We start from the raw sequence: 22,370 nt of genomic DNA, 5'->3' as shown, positions 1-22,370 counted from the left end.
CCCGAAATCCAGATCGGTGGCTCCGTTTGATGTTTAACTGATGTTGATCATATAATCTTTGTCTGTATGACAGAGTCACTGGGCCGATGCCTCTGTGTTGGAAGTGACGCTTAGGTTTAGGACTGTATCCAATGGCGATTGGTGTAGTGCTCGTCACACTCCACATGCTTTGATTATATACATATATATATATATATATATATATATATATATATATATATATATATATATATATATATATATATATATATATATATATATATATATACATACGCTGTGATGTTGGTGGGAAAATGGTGGCAATTTTTTTAAGATAGCCACCAAAAACGGTATTTAGCTGGGAATGTGAAACGTCCATCACATGATCCCATGGAGTTTCAGCATCAGGTTAACTGAAAATAGCAGTGGCATTTTTACCCTCCATGTCCTGGTGAAATCTTGGCTGGCTCATGAACCAAGATATCTCCACATCCTGGTTTTTATTTTTCTCTGCATGATGTTCTTGAGCAACCAAAGTGCTATCTATTGGGCCACAATGTATGAAGGAGTGGTTGATGAAAAAAGCTGAAATGCTCCATAAGTGATGATATTATTGCAGTGGTCGCGTCGGCCAATCAGCCTAGATGCACCGAGCCAGAATTGAGAGTCTATGTGCACCTTTACCTAGGTTAATTTGGTACATCCAGGGTCAATTGAGCAACATGCCAGTCATCTCGCCATACAAAATGGTTACGAGAGCAGTTTGTCGTGCCCAATGGGGGAGAGTTTGAATTGGACGCTAATCATCCCACCACCCGACTTTAGAGGACTTATAATTTTTGTAGGTATTTAATGGAATGGGAAGGGAACACAAGGGACACGACTGCATTTTATATAACAGTGCTGTAAGTATCTTACATGTGGAAGATCCTTATCAAATTAAGCCTCATCGAGCCCCAATAACACCACAGGAGAAAGACCAGGGAGATATCAACAAGACAATGACAACCAGGGTGCCAGCCGCAACCCAGGCGTGGGTCACGTGACCAACCAGAGCAAGCCCAAAAACACGAGCTGTCGTGTGGCTTAAATGGCGGTTATCGAGCATGTGTTTCTGCGGCAGCAGGTAGGGAGATCAGCAGCTCCTTCTGGCGTCGCCTGACTCCTGCTTTCACCCTGTCTGACCAACAGCTGAACTGGCAATGAACGACCCGCGGAATGGACCATGAACCAAAGAAGAGGGTAACCCAGCACCTGAACCCAGCTGGTTGAGCACACAGGCTTTTATGGCCTTTCGTGATGCTTTGTTCCATGACATAGCCCTGCTCCGTCTGTCCCACACAAATTGGCAGTTCGGTGGTTCATCAAAGGGAATCCCTTCCCTGAGACTCAACTGTTTGGGGAAAATGTCTGGGGAACCCTTTTCACCAACACCCCAAAACTTGTGCCTTGGCAGCGTTGCTATGCCAAATCTCCCCAATAAAAGCACATATAAAGGTGCTGTCACACCTTGACGATTTAGCCAGCGTATGCCGACTTATGAAAAATTTGTCTAACACGCTGGCACACGTCGAATACGTTATGGGTAAGTTTTGTATACATTAAGAGCACGCTGAAAAACACTGCCATACGTCGTAGTACGTTGGCTTTCATCGTTGTACTTTGCGGTTGTCCTCAAATTTTAGCATGCTTGAAATTGTACGACGTATGCCAGCGTATGACTCACACGTTCCGCATACGCTGGCCACAAGTTGTAGACACGTTATGCGATGGTTGACACACGTCGACACACGTTACTTGTAAGTTACTCATAAGTCGAAACACGTCGAGGTAATGATTAGCGTACCCAAAACTTATTTATAACCTATGAGTAACGTGTTGTAGGCACGTTACACGATCGTTGCACACACGTCGAGGCACGTTATGCGATCGTTGACACACGTCGAGGCACGTTACTTGTAAGTTACTCATAAGTCGAAACACGTCGAGGTAATGCTTAGCGTACCCAAAACTGATTTCTAACCTATGAGTAACTTGCTTTGAACCTATGTGTAACGTACCTACAACGCATATTGACGTATGTAGACGTATTTGATTGACGTCTTCCGGACGACCACAGAACTTACTGAACGTGTTTCTAATTTACAGCTACCGTATAATGGCGATTTGGCAGCGTTTAAAAAACAACAACAATAACTTCCGATATTTCGTCATGTGCCGTTACGTCACATCCGATTGCCTCTTCAGTTTGCTCGTCTTATTCTTCGTTCCTCCTCTGTGAATATTTTCTGATTGAGGATATTGTCACGTCGACGTCGAAACTTAAAAGCAAATGTCAGAATATATTTTAAAATTCGTGATAGACTAAAAAAAATTTAATAATAAAAAACAACAACAACAACAACAACAACAACAACTTCAGATATTTAGTCACGTGCCTTCACGGAGCCAAGGAGAAAAAAAAAATGTGCCTTGACGGAGAAAATAAGTTTCGGGTATGCTCAACACTACCTCGACGTGTTTCGACTTATGAGTAACTTACAAGGAACTTGTGTCGACGTGTGTCAACGATCGCATATCGTGCCTACAACTTATGGCCAGCATAGCGGAATGTGTGAGCCATACGGCGAGTACGTCGTAAAATTTTCAGCATGCTCGAAATTTCACGACGTACGAGACGTACTACGAAATACGACAGCATACTTCATCATTTTTCAGCGTGCTCGTAACGTATACACAACTTACCCATAACGTATTTGACGTGTGCCAGCTTGGTTCGGCAAATTTTTCATAGGTCGGCATACGCTGGCTAAATCGTCAAGGTGTGACTGCGTGGTTGACACTTTCAATTTTCAGGCGGTTATGATTTAAATCGGCGTGCGGCAGGTTTTTAACAGGCTACGCCACGAGTTCGTCGGCGATACGTGCAGCGCACTCTGCCTAAGTTAAACTATCGTTGGGCATAGGTTGTGAACGCCGACAACAGGCTAAGCATTCGTTGGTATAAGTTATCTATAAGACAACGAAACGTTCTGTGCCCGTTACTAATATGTTATGCATACGACCAACACGTTATGAATACGACCAAAACTTAAAAAAAAAACATCAAAATTTCAGCGTACGCCAACGTTTTACATACATTTTTATACGTTGCCATTGCTGGCTAAATCGTCAAGGTGTGACAGCGCCTTAAGACAGGTTGCAAAGGAAAGAACACTACGAGGGGATTTAAGGGAAAAGCGGTTTTATTCACAGACATTAGGAAGGGAAGACAACAGCTTTCTATACAAATATCAACGCGTAATCCTTTATCACAATTAAATTACATCACGCTTACGCTAAACATGCAACCTGGAAATAACTATTGCTAAGCTATGGAATCCGAGAAGCCAGTTCTACAACAATATGTGTCTCAGGGTGTGTTATTACAAGTGAAAGAGCTTGATTGAGTACAGATGTTGCTGTAAATGGAGGTGTGAATGTTACCTCAAAAACAGTGCGATACTCATTTGCACAAAGTGGTCTCAAACTCAAAGGATGCTCAAACACCACTGGTGAGAAGAGCTAGCCAAACCAAAAGGATGACATGGGCATTGGAACACAAACTGGGATAAGCAAAGCTGGAGCCACCATCGATCAAGCCAAGTTTAAAACGTTCTCCGTCGATCACCGTCGGTTTTCTTGACCACCAAAAAATAACGGTACCTAGTCAAAATAAATCTGTGGTGCATTGTGGAGGATCAGGACAACTTTGGGGTGTAAATTTAAACTGAATGGCGAAATATAAACAAGGTGTAATACTCTGCGTAAGGCAATAGGGGTCGCATGCAAAATACGAGACTGTGCCAGGTTGAGCAGTTTACGTTTTGAATCCACTGACAGGTCGGATCTGAATCCAGACCTGAACCAAAATCGAATCGGCTTGTTCTCATCACCTAACCAACTCATCTACCTCGTTTTGTCACAACTCGTCCACAACTTTTTCAAATATAATGCTATACATTGTTTTTGGCACGAACTCTTAATGGTGAAGATCACTTTAAAAGTCGAGAATCCGGATCTGGATCCGGATCTTCACCAAAATGAAATTGATTTGTCCTTGTGACGCACCTAACCTGTCCATCAAGTTTCGTCCGAATCCAAACACAAGCTTTTTGACATATTGTATGATATATCGTTTTTAGCCCCATTACTCCAAGGTGAAGAATCGCTTTAAAAATCATCGGATCTGAATTTGGATCTTCACCAAAATCAAATCAATTTGGCCTCGGCATACCCCCAACCTCTCCACCAAATTTAGTCCGAATGTATGCACAACCTTTTTAGATATCCTATTCACAGACAGACAGACAGGGTTGAAAACATAAGCTCCGTCCACCTTCGGTGGTAGAGGTAACGAGTTCAGTAAAATACGACTTTCCTTGCAAGGAACTTCAAACAAAGGAGGAGGCCGTTATGCCCATCAAGCCAGCCAAGTAGTTGCGAACCTATCCTTTCTTAACTGAGTGTGCTGTATCCTTTTAAAATGCTTCGCCTTGAGCAAGGAAGCCGCTCGAACCATTTTAAGTCTGAGGTATGACACAATTGTTTACAATACAACCTGAAAGTGCAGTTATCTATATTATCTACAACGAATATCGCATTCTGCTCAGGCCTTGTTATTAGTTTGACAGACCCTGTTATTCTTCAAAGTGACATTTTCAACAAATTCACAGATCTTTTACAATAAGTATTGTTCTGGTATGTCTCTGGTGCTTGAAAGTGTCTGGTGAATCACCTACCCTTGATACAGCGCCTCCTAGTGGTGAGAGCATCGACTAGGCCTGTGGGACACAGCATCAGTTTCTTGGCCACTGGGCAAAAAAATAGGGGGTTAGGGATGAGAAGAACAAACAGAAGACATTATTATACCAGTGTACCACACCGTCACCAACACATGTCGCCGAAGTGTCTTGCAATAGCAAGAAGGAAACATCTGGGTAGCAACAGCAGATTTGAGGGTTCAATCCAAAGCAATTTTACATCTTTATCAGAAAAAGAAGGAGAAGGAGAATGTAGAGAAGGAGAAGGAGAATGTCGAGAAGGAGAAGAAGAATAAGGAGCAGGAGAAGGAGAAGGAGAAGGAGGAGGAGAAGGGGAAGAAGAAGAAGGAAAAGAAGACGAAGAAAAAAAAATAATTAAGGAATTGCAAATTAACATCTGTGTAGTGTTTGTGTAATGCTGCTGGATAAGCGGTGTATAAAATCGTATCGTGCAAAGGAAGTTTTAATGATATTGTGTGTGCGCCATGATTGATACTCATTTGTAAGTCTCCAAGTCTTTCGGAAGAGCTTGTTCAAGAAGCACGTTCGAAGACTTCAATACCCTTTTGTATGAGTTGTACACGAAAGTCGATCAAAGTCTATTTATTCCCAGATTAATGGTGTGTTCGATACATAATCATCACGGTACCCATCATACGTCACATGGCGAGGCAACGGCACTGTCAGTTCTCCATAAAATCCTCAGCACATTCAATGTGTGCCATTACGGTGGAATTCCGGTTCGGCGTGTTAAAACCACCAACACCACCACCATGCACATCTCAGGTTGAACCTCCTTAAATGTCAAACTGTTGGTTGTGGAGGTTTGGTGCAGAAAGAGTCACTGTATGGAGCAAATCAGGGCTGTCGAGAGGGTGGGATGCATTTCCCAATCATATGAGTATCGAGTTGCAGGATAATTGTTCTTGACATTACGCGGTTTTGCCCTCTGTTTGGCTAAATAGTGATGAACAATGTCAGTATACCTGTGAGATGTGGTTCACCTAAATGCTACCTCGGTCACCCCCATAATTTAACTCAACTTCCTATTCCTTCCTCAAAGATCGAGACAGCACCTGCAAACACCGATTTTGGTCTGTGTTACTGGAATGCAAGTCATAAGTGTCAGGCATGAGTTCTAATTACTTCAGCCACCAAAGGTGAACGGAGGTTATGATTTCACCTTGGTTTGTCTGTCTGTTTGTTTGTCTGCGAGCACAAAATCTCAAAAAGTTATTGACGGATTCGGATGGAACTCGGTGGAAAGGTTGGGTGTGGTCACCAAGGACGAATTGATGAGATTTTGGTGAAGATAAAAATCTGGATACAAGAATTAAAGTTATTTCAGTGATTCTTCACCATTGAGAAAACTATATGAAGCACGACATCTCAAAATGTTGTGGTTGAGTTGGTTAGTTGACAAGAACAAGGTGATTAGGTTTTGGTTCAGGTCCAGGTCCAGATCCACCATCAGTGGGATACAAAACATAAACCGTTCATTCTGGCGGAGATATGGGATATACCGAGTGCCCTTATAGTTTGTACATGTTGTCCTTGGTAGTTAACGATACATTTGTGAGAGTGCTGAGATGCTGATAATGTGGACACGATGGGCTGCAAATGCTCTACCTGTGTTGATGTGCCCTATGAGATACATGCATGCATTCCTCGATCCGGTGTTAATTCAGTACCGGGGTATCCTGGTCATGCCTGGTGTTGGGTTGATGGCTGGAGTGGTGGGATTGGAATCCTAGGGTCCTGAGTTCAAATCCCACTTGGCTGTTGAATACCAGGTGGGGTTGACTCTGCCTGTCAAGTAACCGCTTGCTGCGAGTAAGAGCCCTGTATTTAAACTTGGAGCCCATTTTATATTAAAACCAGAGTTGGTGTCAAAGCCACCCAATGCTCGCCTGTTTAAACATTTATCGTTTTTAAAATACTAGTCTAAAAATTAATATTTTTATAAAGCATTGGAGTGAAGTCTGATCCAAATAATTTTAAAGCAATATATGTATTTGTATATTGTAATCAGTAACAAGAGCGCAAGTGAGCACAATATACGCCCGAACAAGAAGGTATATACAGAATTGTGCTACAACATGGAAAACAGCATCCTGGTTGCCATGGCAACCACTTTAGATGACGAACGTATGTCACGGCATACCGTCTCCACAGTCTGTACCTATGTACCAAATATGAAACGTGAAAGTTGAAAACTTTGGGAGTTAGAGTGCGGACAGGAACGGATGGACGGACTCGGTCTGACAGACAGACAGACAGACAGACAGACGGACAGACGGACAGACGACCAGTATCACATAATACGCCCCGATATATATATGTATATATATATATATATATATATATATATATATATATATATATATATATATATATATATATATATATATATATATATATATATATATATTGGGCATATAAAATATAGTGTGGTACATAAAAACATTAGTCAGGAAAAAATAACTTGCACCAAAAACTTGAACATTTTCACGCTCACGCTCACGCTGGTGCTGATGCTGATGCTGACGCTGACGCTCATGCTGGGGGTATCACTATAGCTCTCTGTTCTTCGAACAGGCGAGCTAAAAAAATGAACAGGGGTACAAGTCGTGTGTTCATATTTAACAAGTATCTCTTAACGGCTGGAAATCAGTGCGGAGGATATTCCTTTTGTGATAAAGGAGATGGGTACAACACTGGATGTGAGGTAAGGGCTAAAGGAGTAAAGACTGAATCATGGAATCGTAAATTTGAGGTTTTCCCCTCACCTGTGTGAAGGTGGCCCATGTTCGGCACAACGGTCCTTTGGCCATCAACACAGGCAAGAGGCAAGGCCAGTAACCGCATTGCTCCACCAAGGGCTGATGTGATGTCCTCAACTTCCTGGGGTCACCAACAAGGTGGAATTTTGTTTCGATATAAAATAAAAATAGAGAAACGTGTTTATTGCACAAAAATATACTTGGAAAAGCAGTTGAAAAAAATGGGAGCTCTGTCTGTGTAAATGTACATCAAGTCTGCATTACAATGCCAATGAAAATCTTCATTTAACCACCTGGACTTTTAATTGTATACCAAAGTGTTAATTGGTGAGGATGGGAGAGCAAACCCCCCCCCCCCAAAAAAAGCAATAAAATACTATAAATAATTCACTAACCGCATCAATGAGTCCTACACCCTGAAGAGCAGCAAGGAAGGATGAGAATCCAGTCCTATCAGTGCACAGCCCACCCTCTCCATTGCTGGGTGAACAAAACCAAGGCCCCTCTGCCAGCTCCTGATCCTCAGCTTTGGTCCCCGTTGTAGAAAACAAGGCAAAAGTGGACTGCCCTGGCGGTGGTCGTGTGAGACGACATCGCTCCAGCACATATGCTTTCAAGTGTGCTGAGAGAGACAGAGAGACAGAGAGACAGAAAGACAGAGAGAGAGAGAGAGAGAGAGAGAGAGAGAGAGAGAGAGAGAGAGAGAGAGAGAGAGAGAGAGAGAGAGAGAGAGAGAGAGAGAGAGAGAGAGAGAGAGAGAAGAGAGAGAGACTTTAACTTTTAGGTCCTTTTATTACAAAAAAGTATGAAGGATAAAAATTCAATACAAGTTTTTCAATACACCACCACAGCAAAGCAAAGGATAATCTACAAGAGTGGAAAAAAGAAGAAAACAATTCATTTTAAAGTAATCGATAAAGCATTAACAACAAGAGAGTTTATACAAACGGATACTCCAAAAAAATACAAGAGAGAAAAGATAAGAAGATGATAAGAAGAGAGAAAGGAGAAGCAACACAGGCTCCACACGTACCGCCAGTGACTGAGCAACAGCCCCTTGCGATTGCACATGCGTGCCAAGCGAACAACAGCTGTGCAAAGTGGGAGGAGAGGGAGAGAGAGAGACAGAGACAGAGACAGAGACAGAGACAGAGAGAGAGAGAGAGAGAGAGAGAGAGAGAGAGAGAGAGAGAGAGAGAGATACAGAGAGAGAGAGAGAGAGAGAGAGAGAGAGAGAGACAGAGAGAGAGAGACAGGGGGAGAGAGAGAGAGACAGAGATGGAAACAGAGACGGAAACAGAGACGGAAACAGAGACAGAGACAGAGAGAGACAGAGAGAAAGACAGAGAGATAGAGAAGAGAGAGAAGAGAGAGAAGAGAGAGAAGAGAGAGAAGAGAGAGAAGAGAGAGAAGAGAGAGAAGAGAGAGAGAGAGAGAGAAGAGAGAGAGAGAGAGAGAGAGAGAGAGAGAGAGAGAGAGAGAGAGAGAGAGAGAGAGAGAGAGAGAGAGAGAGAGAGAGAGAGAGAGAGAGAGAGAGAGAGAGAGGTAAATGTAAATGGAAAATACAGAAGTGAGGGAGAAAGAATGGAGAAGAGGGCCTTCAGGAGTAGGTATGTACAGATTAAATTCAATGAATTAAAATATTGTCGATAACACCGTGGTATCTATGCATGATGCTTCAAAAGCAATGTTCAAACTACCAAACTAGGTTATCCACAGAATGAAGAACATGTCTTACTAGTGAAGGCTGGTGTCGATCTGCGTCGGTGGACAGGTATAACGATGGATTAAATCAACAGGACATTGATTGAGATGTGCCATCCGCCGTGGGAAGCAAGGATGAGCTGATGCTTCAGATATTAAACCTTTGTCGGAGCAAAACAGCTTTTTTTCTTGCTCCAAAGAAGGGTTATTGCCCGAAACGACAACTTCGCCTTGCTTCCCATGGCAGTTAGCATAACTCAATTAACATCTTTTTCATTTCATCCTTAGGTTATCCACACACTAGAATACCAGCTGTTATGAATGCAAGTGCTTGTCTGCATCAGTGACTGAGATGAACAATATATTTTAACAATTAAAAGTTGACAAGCTTGTTTACCGTCATTGGACACGAGATGTGGTTTACGTTTTGAACATTAGTCGTTCGTTAAAAGACAAGGACGTTTCATGCATTAGATGTTTTGCTTTGACAAAGGGATGGTAATAAACAAAGGGAACAAATAACTAATGTAATGTGTTAAATAAGGCGGTGTAAAAGGCACTGCATCAACGACGGTAAACTTCTGAAATTTTTTTCTTTCTACAACCATTAAAATATTTATTTCATTTCAATTGAATTATATACTTGATCACTGAAGAACACAATTCACCGTTTTGACACTCTCAGAAACCTTTCGTTCAGCATTACTTGGACAAAATATTACAGCATTTTACATCATCCCCACCAAATTAGCTACTAGCAGACCTTTTTTTATCAAGACTGCACTGCACGGTGTAATACGTCCTCTGAACTCTCTAGTTATAATAGAAATGACAAGTTGATGAGAGTTGCAGATGTTTAAAGCCTATAAAAGTAAGGCACACCAAGTGTAGAGAGCGAGAAAGGAATGACTGGTCTTGCTTCAACAGTTTATTTGAGCATTGCAGGTGGACATTGAAGAAAACTCCCCGATCGATGACATAGTCACAACAGCTACACGGGCATAGGGACATGATGGACTGGCCCCATGAGTCGAGGTTTAAATTTAGTGAATAGCACAACGACGAAACCATGGTGAACCACATGGTTCACCTAAAATGGTGGACCAAGAGATGATAAGAATCATGGGAAGTTCAACAAAAGTTAAATTTGTTGGAATAGCTTTAAACATCTCTTACTTGTCGCAATTAACTCAAAAAGATCATCAAAACGCTTTCTGAAGTACTTGAGCAGAAAAAAAACTGGATAAGATTCCTTGAACTTATCAACCCCGAGTACCGAGAATTCAAGAAAATCACTGAATGACGCGGTGATGAACGGCTGATGTTTGGTCACATCGATATCTACCTTACACTACCCTGCTGCATAGTTGACCCCTGACAACTTTAAAGGGTACATCGAATAATTAATACATTCCATTTGAAATCTACCTCAAATAGGCTTCTGATGACTACACATAAGCAACTACAAGCTGATTTAAGTTCAAATAAATGAAGAAAAAAAAAGGAATTTAGCAAATGTTTCGAAAGATTAATCAGTTTGTTCTAATCAAGAGTCATTTCACAACATCTAAGTCGTCAGACGCTTTGGCTAAACGTTGCACAAACAGTAAATGAGTTTTACTGGCATCTGCCAACATATCTGTGTCGGAGTGGCGACCCGTCCAGGATTGTGCCCAATAGCCAAGGAGACTGCGTAAGCAGCACCAACGCTCTGCACAGAGTATGGTCCCAATCTCCTCCTCCTCCTCCTCCTCCTCCTCCTCCTCCTCCTCCTCCTCCAACATACCTGGATTGATGGGTAAATTCCTTTCCTCGTGTAGGACCGTTCTAGGCAGATTAAACGGTTTGCTATGCTGTACAGCATTCACTCTAGATGTTCGTCGTGGTGAAATCCTATCGAGATTCGAGGTGGCGTCACTATAGTCACTACATTGTTGGCCCAACACAGAGTCACTTGCAATGACTCCTGAATTCACATCAGCAATTTGCCCCGGATTATCCTCAGAACCAAAAGACATGTTATGCACACAATCACTGGATGCATCAACACTGATTCTGGCATAAGAATACAAATGATCGGGTTCCCCTGCTTTTTTTTTAATGGAAATCACCCCGAACAAGGCATAACGCCACTCGAACTAGGTAAGGGGCTAAGGGAAGATTAGATGGAGATAAGGATAAGGATAAAGCAAAATAAAGTAAAAGAAAGAGAAAAATAACAAGAAAACATCCAAGACACAGGAAGCAGAAGTAGTCAGGTGAAATGTGATGTCACCTCAAAGATGTAAGAAGTATGAATTGACATTCCTCTTAAAGCTGGGTATATCGTAGGATAATGGGAAGCACGTTACAGGTCGTGAATTCCAAGGCGAGACATCACGAGGGATAAAACTATCTGCATAACCTTTCGTTCTACACTTTGGATCAGCTTTGGTGCATGGTTGTGCAGAGATGGCAAACAGAGTCTTGCGTCCAAACACTCGTACAGGAGGAACCGAGTTAAAAAGTCCAGCAGAACATTAGCCATGAAAATATCTGGAGAACAAACAGAGTGGGAACTGACCTACGGTGAGAGAGCGGTTGAAGAGTTGAACCAATCTCTGCACCAACCAGGTTTACGATGCATTTCTGGAGTCTGGAGTAAAGATAAGTGACAGGCTGGTGCTCCAGCCCAAATGGGGCAACAGTTCTCCATGAAGGGGCATCTAGTTGTCTCCTACAGGTGCACAACAGCATCGGGAGGTAAATACCTCTGTGCTCCATAAACACAGCCTGCTGAGCGTGAAGCACTCCTGTGACTGTCAGTGTCATCATCACAAGAATGTGAAACAATAGATTGAGGTAGTGTGCTGGCATTGTTCACCCCACCACTGTCAACATCATCCAATGAATAGAAAACACAAGATTCAGGTGGTGCATTACTATCGGTTGGTATGCCATTCACTCCACTGTTGTGGGAATCGACGCAGGATTCAGGCAGCGTGGCATTGTTTACAACATGATCGCCACTCCCCAAATCAAACACAATTCCACAGGTAGTGTCCTCACCGGAGCAATTAGAAACTGGTTCAATTTCTGTAACTAAAGTTCGATAATCCAGAATTTCTTGACAGTGTACCACCCTTTCACTGTCACCGTTCAGCGGTTTCACAACATACACGTATTAAATTCGCTCTGTTCAGTCACTTTATATGGTTCAGGTTGCCAAACGTCTTGAATCTTATGTCTACCTAAGGGATGATTTCTTAAGAAGACTTTTGTACCGATTGGTAAAGCTGTCTGCTGTGCCTGCATGTTCAAGGCTGTTGTCCATTTAAGTGCTGCTTCTTCACTGCGCCAACTTGCCCGTTTGAAAGCAGTTTGAAGCCTATGATGGTTTTCGGTGACCCACTCAGTCGGGTTATCATCTTCCAACCTTCCATCGAGGATCAAGTCAACGGGTAGTTTTAGGTCTTTCCCGAAGAACAGATAGAATGGTGAATATCTAGTGGTGGCAAGGGAGTGTACAATTGTATGCATAGATAAGTTCTGTGAGAAGTTTCAGGCCGATTACTTTTCTGCTCAGGTGGTAGAGTTCTTCGCATGCTACGGAATGTCTGGTTAAAGCGTTCGGATTTGACCGTTACCCTCAGGGTGAAATGGAGTGGTTTTGCTTTTCTTCACGTCATAGATATTCCACAGTTCGTGCACAACCACAACTACAACCACAACCTTGCTTTCAAAACTCCAACCCTGGTCACTATGAAGTTTCTGGGGGACTCCAAACTTGATAAACCAATCTTTCACAAAAACACTTGCGACTGTCTGAGCTGTTTGCTCATGTGTTGGAAAAGCCGACGACTCCACCCTCTGCCGTACCATCTGTCATCCCTCAGACCGGCAAGCAGCAGCTTCTTCGCTCACTGCAGATCTGGATAAAATCACAAACTGGTCCAACACGTGGAACATGTCTTTCAATCCACACAAATCTCACACTCTCACTATGTCTCTTCGAAAGGACCGTTTACAAAACCCCCCCCATCCACTTTCTCAACAATCCTCTGGAAGAAGTCTTTTCTTTCAAGCTTCTGGGTCTCACTATCTGCCATGACCTTTCCTGGGAAAGTCACATTTCCAACCTTGCCTCAAAAGCCAGTCGCCGACTGGGAATCCTCCGTCGTGCAAAGTCCTTCCTCGGCCCTCTTGAGCTCCTGACTACTTACAAAGCTTTTGTCCGTAGCCTGATGGAGTACTGCTCTCCCCTCTGGGCTGGTGCTCCTGCCTCCCACCTTTCTCGACTTCACGCTGTCGAAACCAGGGCTTTTAAGATCATTGGCATCTCCCGCAATGAAGCTGAGTCTTTGGGCCTCTCACTCAATCACCGCAGGTTGGTCGGTGGTCTTTCTGTCTTCTACCGACTCCTCTCCAGCCTTGCCCCCCTGCTCTCTCTGCGATTTGTCCCAACCACATTTCCACAGGGCGCTCAAGGTCCGCCAACAACCCCCTTCTGGTAAAACTACCAAAATCACGAATCACTGCTCATCTTCACTCTTTCATTCCTCTTTTTTCCCGCCTTTGGAATAAACTTCCTCACTCTATTCTTTCCCATTCTTCCCTCCAGGCTTTCAAAACAGCTGTTCACCACCACCTCTTATCTTCCCCCATCCAAATCCTCGATCTTTTCTACCCCGATAATCCACCCAAGCCCACTTCCTTCAATTCTCCTGCTTTCCTTCCTGAAAGTCCCTGTAATGTCCATCTTCTCCTCGCCATGTTCCCCGTCCCATCCCCATCCCTCTCCCTTCCACAGTTCACCTGTGTCTGTTCCCCAATGTTTTAGTCCCTTCCACTCCCACCCCTCTTGTCTCATGCCTCCTTGCTGTGAGTTGTGTGTTAGCTCTCATACGAGCCTCGACCAAGGTATACAAAAAAAAAAAAAAAAAAAAAAAAAAAAAAAAAAGCCTGCGTATACTTGGTGTTCACATCAGTAAAGACGAGCACATTTTCAAGACCATACTTGCCCTTCCCCAGTCATCTAAAGTCCATGGCCAGAATCTGAAGTGGCCATTTTGGCAATATAGACCCAAAAGTTGGCTGGACACTGGGACCATGCTTGCTTAAAATACACCGTTCACACTTAATACAGTATTCATCTATGTTCCTGGTCATGCTTGGCCAAAAACATCTAGTTCGTAGGATTTGGTAAGTCCTATCAGAACAATGGTGTCCACTTTTGTCATGGGCAGACTTTAAAACTCTTGACAGCAGTTTCCGAGGCAACACCACTTGATTTAAAGTTTTTCCTTTCTGGAAACGATGCCGTTATTCTCCTATAGCGTGCACCATTTTCCACTGCCATATACTTCCAGCTCTAAAGTAACTTCGTGTTTTAGGATTTTCACATTTGCCAGTTCTGAAAGATGGACATTTTCTTTGGTTCCAGAGATTGAAGAACCTCCCAATGTCTGCGTCATCGGTTTGTAACTTGGAAATGTCCACAGCTGTGACTGGTGGTATCTGTAGATGGTAGCGGGTCTTGCCGTATCGGTATGACTGCCACAGGTTCAAAGCAAACAGCAATAACAGCAGTCTGCACTTGGATCTTTAACTCTGCAGGCAAAAAAAGTGGACTCAGCAGGAAGTTTCAGGACTGCTGCTGTTATACTTTCCAGTCTTGAAACTTCTTTCTCATGGCCAACTTTCCGACTGAGTGAGTCAGCATTTTGGTTCTTCTTGCCTGAACGATGTCGGATGGTCAGGGTCAGGTTGAATTGAGACAATTCACCAACCCAACGAGTCTCCGTCGCAACAAAGTTTGCGGAATTTGAACATAGCTCAGTGGGTCGTTATCTGTATAAACAATACATTCAGCACCAAACAAGAGGTCTCAAACTTTTCTATGACAGCCCACTTCAAAGCAACTAGTTCCAACTTGAAGCTGCTGTAATTTTCCATATTCCTCTCACTGGGCCTCAAAGATTGGCTTGCATAGTTAAGTGCTACCTTGCCAGCTTCCTGTTTCTGCAACAATACTGCTCCTAGACCATTGTTACTAGAGTCGACTTCAATAATGTATGAATGTCAGGATGCTAAAGTCAGGATGTCCAAGAACTGGCACCGTAGTAAGTTTCTCCTTCAGTTCCTGAAAAGCGTCATCACAAGAACTATCCCAAGCCTTCATACCACATCCAGTACAAGCTTTCTGCTTGCCTTCCTTCCCTGGTTGAATACCCTGTAGCAGAGAATGAAGAGCAGCAGCTATTTTTTGCAAAGACAGGTACAAGTTTGCGATAATAACCGGCCATACCCAGAAAACCACGTAGCTCAGTCTCTTTTTTTGGTGCAGGCTACTTTGTAACAGCACTTGCTTTCTCAGTGTCAGAGGCAATACCTTTGTCTAAAATTTGATTGTCAAGGTATCTTAACTGTTCTTTAAAGAGTTGACACTTTTCAAGCTTTACCTTCAGATTGAATTTTGAGTCTCATAAGAACCATGTCAAGTCTTTCCAGGGTTTTGTCGAAGTTGTCCCAAATACCAGAATATCGTCCAGGTAAATAATTAATCAGTGTCTGGAAATTCTCATCCCCAAATACGTTGTCCAAGAGACACATGAAAGTTCCCGGAACCCCAGTTAAACCAAAGAGCATTCGTAGGTACTCGTACGAGCTACCAGTACCTATTCTAAAAGGAGTCTTCTCGATGTCCTCTTCGGGTACAGCAATCTGATTGAAGCCATGGACAAGGTCCAAACGACAAAAAATATTTGACACCTTTCAGAACTGTGAGAGCTTCCTCAATATGGAGGAGTGGGTTTTTGGACAATATGGACAATCTTTGCGGGTTTTTTTTTTTTTAATTCAGGGCACGATAGTCAAAACAAACTCCAAGTTTGTCTCACTTTCTCACCAAAACGACCGGAGAAGCATACGGACTTGACGACTCCCTAATGACACCACTGTAAAGAGATTTTCTCAGGTAGTCTCTAACCTCTTGCCACTGACTGGGCGGAACACGGCAGTGCGGCAGTCCAACAGGTATGTCATCATTCAACAGGATCTTATGTTTTAGTTTCAGTTGGTCAGATGGTGTTAAGTTGTCACTGATGTTCATATCCTCATCCAATGTGAGCAAGTTTTTAACACCTTTGCTCACGCTATGAGAATTCCTGCCAAGTCGTTTTAATGTTTCTCAAGACATTTGACGCCAAAATATCAGGAACAACCGTTTTGCGCCGGTACATAACCGGATCTACAACATCATTTAAAACTAGGAAACGAGGACTGTCGACTTGTTGGCCAAAAACTTTAACATTTAATGTGACATAGCTTATATGGGGAATGCCCGGTCCATTCGCGGCGGTAATAAGTGTTTATTTGTTTAACTTATCAACCCCGAGTTCCGAGAATTCACGGAAGGCATTGGATGACGCGGTGATGAACAGCTGATGTTTGGTCACATTAATATCTACTTTGCACAAGATATACAGTATACAAATGAGGAGACAAAGATACAAGAAGTGGGCACAACATGCAGGAAGGAGCAGACCGGAAACGATGGCGTGGCTCGTGACTGACTTCAACTCACCACCAAGCAGACAGCCGGTGACACGGCTGAATACGAGGCGTGTAAGCAGCGCACAGCGGGATGAGTGAGCATTGTGTTCCACTCGTGCTGTGCTCAGCAGTCGGAGCACCGTCTGAGCCTGCATGCAGTGATACATGGGGGGGGGGGGGGGAGAAAAGCAACACTGAGAAATCAGAAGGGACGAGAGTTACCTTTTCAGGGTTAAAAACAAATAATGTGATCGCTTGTAGTACTGTACATATTAAGCCAGAGCAAGTTATGCCGTACTGATGGAGCACATTATCTTTATATGTGGGCCAAATTAATCATGCTGCCATGGGGGAATCAAACTCTCGGGTGACAGACTTGTCATACATGAGAAAGTTTTGTAGGAAGTCCAGTCGAAGAGAATTGTGAGCGGAGAAGGAGGTGATGAATAAGGTGGCGACAAGCCTCAGTCTTTCCTGAACCAGACTCGCCACTATAGGAGCGGAAATGCACAAAGGAAATGGACATGAAATAAAGATGAGAGAAAAAACAGGTTAGACACAAGTTATAACAATATGAGTTCCCTTGCAAGGGACTTCAATGCAGGAGGAGGCCATTAGGGCTGGGAAGCAGCAAGTAACATTTTAAAGGTCTTCCGTACGACTCGGTCACAGTTCGAACCACTAACCTCCCAGATTTGGATTGGATGCGCTAACCATTACACCACCGAGTCTGGTTCCTACTGATATCAACACAACCTCCGAATAATAACCTGATTCGAGTCCCCAGTTTTTAGATTGACCACCACTGAGTATATACAGAATTTCCATGATTTCCAACAATGATTTTAAAAGAACTCAAAGGTTCATGTAGGAGGTTGAACACACATCATATACAAGACAAGGACATTCATTAGGAGATATCAGTGTGCAGTACTTATAGTGAATTACAAGGACGAACAGATAATGGAAAAAAAATCAACAATACATGGGATTTGAACCTGGGATCCCAGCGTCAAGAGCCAAGTGCTCAGAAGCGTCGTTACATTTCCACATTTTTCTGTCTCAAAATTGCAAAACATTGTGTTTGAAAATGGAAACGGGTGTGGGGAAGTCAGTCAGTCGGTCAATCGGTCAGTCTCGAGTGACTTCACATGGTAGTTGCTCACTCGTCCCTGTTAGTTTGGTGAATATGACATGCCAAGTCATTTTGTCGGTTTTCGCTCGGACTGCATAATCGCTATAACAAAGAAAATGGAACAGATCCTCATAAGCATTAGTGCGGCCATTGTTTGAATCACATTCCATTTTTACAGGATCAAATTAGGCTCGTGGAAGAGATGCAACACAAATTGCGCACACACTTGCAGACAACACCAAACTTGCTTTCAGACAAACACAGACGCTGAGCTTGGGAAAGGGGGCGGGGGGGGGGGGTTACATCACTTCCCGAGGCACTCTGGGTACTGGTTATGTCATCTTTGTGACGCTTGCTTTTATGTTTTACCTCCTGCTAAGGAGACATTTCCTCCTCCCATGGATGCCAACCAAGCTATGGCACTGAATGACAACAACAACAACAACAACAACAACCGGTGAGCAACATCATGTGCACACACATGCTTCAAATTAAATGAACTTGAGTAAAGACTATTTAGCATCCTCTGAACATTAAACTATAATTCGGATTACTCTGTTATCTCACAACATACCACACAGTACTGAAGTGAAATGTGACCTTGCTTACTACCTCTCTATCCATACTAAGATGCGAGTATTTTCAAGATTACATTAGCCTTCTATAGCCCCTTCCCTTCAGCTCATTAAAAACTTAGACGAGGAATGGAAGGTTAACATAATGACACTTGAGTGGAGGAGAACAGGTGCACACGCAATACATAGATAAGGCCAAGCGCCTGTAAGTGGTTACCACCCCTATTTTAGGGCATACCCTGACTTGAGTGGCATTTTTGAAAGTCACAAAGACTACTACTGGTCATGAAATTTGGTTCATTGCACAGACAGTGTTCCATAGGACCTTAAAATATATAGGTTCATGGGTCTATGATGTATATTACTGAATCTACAGGATTTTTATTGAATACACATGCCCAGTATTGGCCTTTTTTCTTGTTTCACCTTAAAATATGACATATATTAGACCATGCAAAAATACAACATATAAAACATTCTATATGAAATTTCTCATCTAATCAAAAGGTTGTCACCCACCGTCTTGAGAAAATGTGTCGGTCAGTGGTGGATTCGCATGATATATGCACATTCTGGCATATTTTTATTTTTTTCTTGTTTTATTGCCCTTTTAGAGCCTGGGACTATGAAATCCCCTAACAAAATGACTTGTTTATCAATAACTCATATTTACGTGTTTTAAATTGTTCAACTTATTACCAATAATCAATGTAAAAAAAAAATTGAGATGATCCAGGTGGATACTTAATTACAGCGGCTTGACCGAACTTTCCAACCCAAATGTCCGACTGCACGTCACGTTTTAAAAAAAAATGCTTTAATTCTTCTGTGCATCAGATTATTTTTACTAAAATGTATTTACAAATGGGGCACAGTGATATAGATATAATAGTATAAAAAGAATGAGCCTGGTGTTGGCGCAGTGGTTAGGGCAGCGGCTTGGGATCCAAAAGGTCCTGAGTTCAAACCCCGTTGGGCCACTGAATTAATACACCAGGGGGTTGACTCAGCCTGTCATCCTTCCGAGGTCGGCGAAATGAGTGCCAGTGTACTGGTCCCGGTGTATGCCCCGGTTAGAATAGGTGTACCATATCCCTGTGTGTCGTAAGAGGAGACCAGGGTTGGCGTCAGGAAGGGCATCCGGCCATAAAACATTGCCTCAAGAAAAAAGCTAAACCCCTGCACAGCAGGGAAAAATGGCTGTAAAAAAAGTATAAAAAGAATATTGAAAACATGCATGGCTTTGGTTTAGAGTAATTTTGCATTCTTGTCCGACTGCACGTCACACTTTTTTGAATTTGATAAAAAAATTAATTTTCTTTAAAAAAATTTTCAATATTTTTCCAGGTATTTAATTTTTTAAAATTAATTTAGAAGGCAGTTAAAACAGTTTTGGATAACTTAGAGAGCTTTTTGTTACTCCCAGAATTGATTGAATTGAAAATTTATGTCCAAGAATTTGTTCGATAAATCTCTCTTTTAGTGCTTTTCAGCATCTGACAGTCACTGAATACAGCAGTAATAAAAAATAGGTATGTATTATTCCTTAATAATCCCAGAAATTGGTATTTTGATTATTAGATTAGTTGCTAGAAGAAGTTACACACTATGACCTTCATTTATTTTGCCAAAAAAAGAAAAATTAGGTAATTTCATTGAAAACTCGCAAAACCATCAGAATAGGTACCCCTTCTTCAAAGTATCATATTTCGGTAAAAACAGTATATGTAATTAAGCTATACGGTTTTTTGTTCTGAACCCAATTAGACTTACACTTTCAGGAAAATGTAGTGAGAAGGCAATGGAACAAACTTCATTTTTTGACATTTTTGAAATTGACATTTTGACTGACATTTTTTTGAGTGGTAACCACTTACATGCGCTTAGCCATAAACAAGGCCAGTAAGGGGAGAAAAAAGAACGAAGCATCCATCCATCAATCTGTAAATGTTACGCAATACCTAGAAACTCAGAGCAATGCAATATGCCATAAAAGGAATGACGTCTGATTAGCAAGACGTAGATTGGTGGAGGCTACATTTTCAGATTACAATTATAAAAGTAGCTACATCCATTCATTCTACACCCAAGAAAAGGCTTTTGTTGTAGGAAAGTTCACAAGACACGTTCTCATTGCTTCATCATTGGTGCTTTAAATTTTTTTGATTGATTTTTACTTCTAAGAGTTGATAGCTCTATATTTGAGCAAGTGTGTTGTTGAATGATAACTATATTATGAAGAACACAGAATGGGATCAGGATGCAACATAACAAAAGCAACAGCAGAAAGAGAAGGGGAAGCGCCAACTGCAGGGCTGATGGAGAAAATAAACAGAGACGGGCAAACAAGGGATGCGCAGGTAAGGTGATGGGTAAGGGAGAATACATGGGTGGATTATGATGGATACAGAAGCAAAGGCTTAGGAAGGGAAAAACTGGACATCTGGAAGGAGGGCGTGAAGGTGGTTTAACGGGAGTAAAAAAGATCATGGTTTTGGATTGGAGACAACCTGAGATGGTGGTGAACAGCGATCTTGAAGACCAGGATGAGAGAATGAGAATAAAGAGAGTGTGGAAGTTGATTTCACAGGCAGGAAAAAGAGGAACAAATGAATGGAGGTGAGCAGTGATCTTCGATTTCCGTAGTTTCACTATAAGGGGGTTGATGGTGGACCCTGTGAGTCCTACAGAAACCTCGGGGGATTGGTGGGGGGACAAAGCACGGAGAGAGCAGAGGGTGCAAGACCAGAAAGGAAGCGGTAGAAGATAGAGAATACTGACCTGTCTGTGAAAATCAGCTTCAACATGGGAGATTTCAATAATCATAAAGACCTTGGTTTCCATAGTGTCAAGATAAGAGTTCAGGTGTACTAAGGAAGGACTTTGTGCGACGGAGGATTCCAACTTTGAAATGTGGTTTTCCCATTAAAGATCATGACTGATTGTGGGACCCCAGAGTTTGAGTGATTGAACTTCCTCAAGAGGATTTTATAGAAAGTAGATGAGGTGGGGGTGGGGAGTAGGGGGGGGCATTCCATACAGTCCTTTCGGAAACAGAGTAACAGAGATTTTTCTCTAGATTTAAAGATTTGTCACGATTGAAAGACCTATTCCAAGTGGTTGACCAACTTGTGATTTTATCTAGTTCTGCAGAGAGTGAAGAGGCTGCTGCTTGTCGATCTGAGGGATGACAGATGGTACGGCAGAGGATGGAGTCATCAACAAAGAGATAAAGAGGATTTTCCAGAGAGTAGGAGAGATGATTGATGAAAAACAGAAAAAGCACAGGGCCCAGAACGCTGCCTTGAGGAACTCCAGCCTGGACAGGAAGAGGAAATGAGAGAATTCCATTAAAAGCCATGCGTTGACTGCGACAAGAGCGGAAGTCTGCGAGCCATGAGTGGAGATTGCCTTGGATAACACAAGAAGAAAGTTTGGTGCACAGCATGGGATGCCAGACCATATTGAAAGCTCGCGATATGTCAAGGGAAATGGCTTTGATCTCATGTTTGGCATTTCGGACCTCCATCCATTGTTGGGAAAGCAGAAGTAGTATGTCTAGGGTTGAGTGACCTGGTCTAAATAAAAAATGATGATCAGAAATCAAGCCATTGGAGAAGAGGAAGGATTTGATGTCGGAAGCGATGGTAGATTCCATGACCTTGCTGATGAGTGGGAGCAGGATGATTGGTCTGTAGTTGCAGGGATCAGTCTTTGCACCTTTTATAAGCAGAGCTGTAATGTTTGCTGATTTCCAAGCAGATGGCAGATGATCTTGAGACCATCCAGCCTTAACATGGAGAGGAGATGAAAGGATTTCATGGAGAGCCACACGTTAGCTGCAAGAGTAGAGAAAGTC

General features: G+C 42.5%; 1 protein-coding gene across 2 annotated transcripts in view; it reads right to left on the bottom strand.

Moving 5' to 3' along the window:
- The window catches only part of LOC147013595 (unconventional myosin-XVI-like), a 216,530-nt gene that overhangs the window by 143,287 nt on the left and 50,873 nt on the right, over window positions 1-22,370 (bottom strand). For both annotated transcript variants that reach the window (XM_085855525.1, XM_085855524.1), the window contains exons 14-18: window positions 17,187-17,292; window positions 16,833-16,950; window positions 7,960-8,186; window positions 7,571-7,685; window positions 4,761-4,832 (exon numbers count right to left, since the gene is read on the bottom strand). In XM_085855525.1, the coding sequence (XP_085711651.1) occupies window positions 4,761-4,832; window positions 7,571-7,685; window positions 7,960-8,186; window positions 16,833-16,950; window positions 17,187-17,292 (638 nt within the window). The remainder of the gene's footprint in view (window positions 1-4,760; window positions 4,833-7,570; window positions 7,686-7,959; window positions 8,187-16,832; window positions 16,951-17,186; window positions 17,293-22,370) is intronic.

This window comes from Eptatretus burgeri, chromosome 14, assembly GCF_056783735.1.
Source record: "Eptatretus burgeri isolate ZD-2024b chromosome 14, Ebu_testis_v1, whole genome shotgun sequence".
In the NCBI taxonomy this organism is placed as follows: Eukaryota; Metazoa; Chordata; class Myxini; order Myxiniformes; family Myxinidae; genus Eptatretus; species Eptatretus burgeri.
This window is presented reverse-complemented; position numbering and strand designations above follow the sequence as displayed.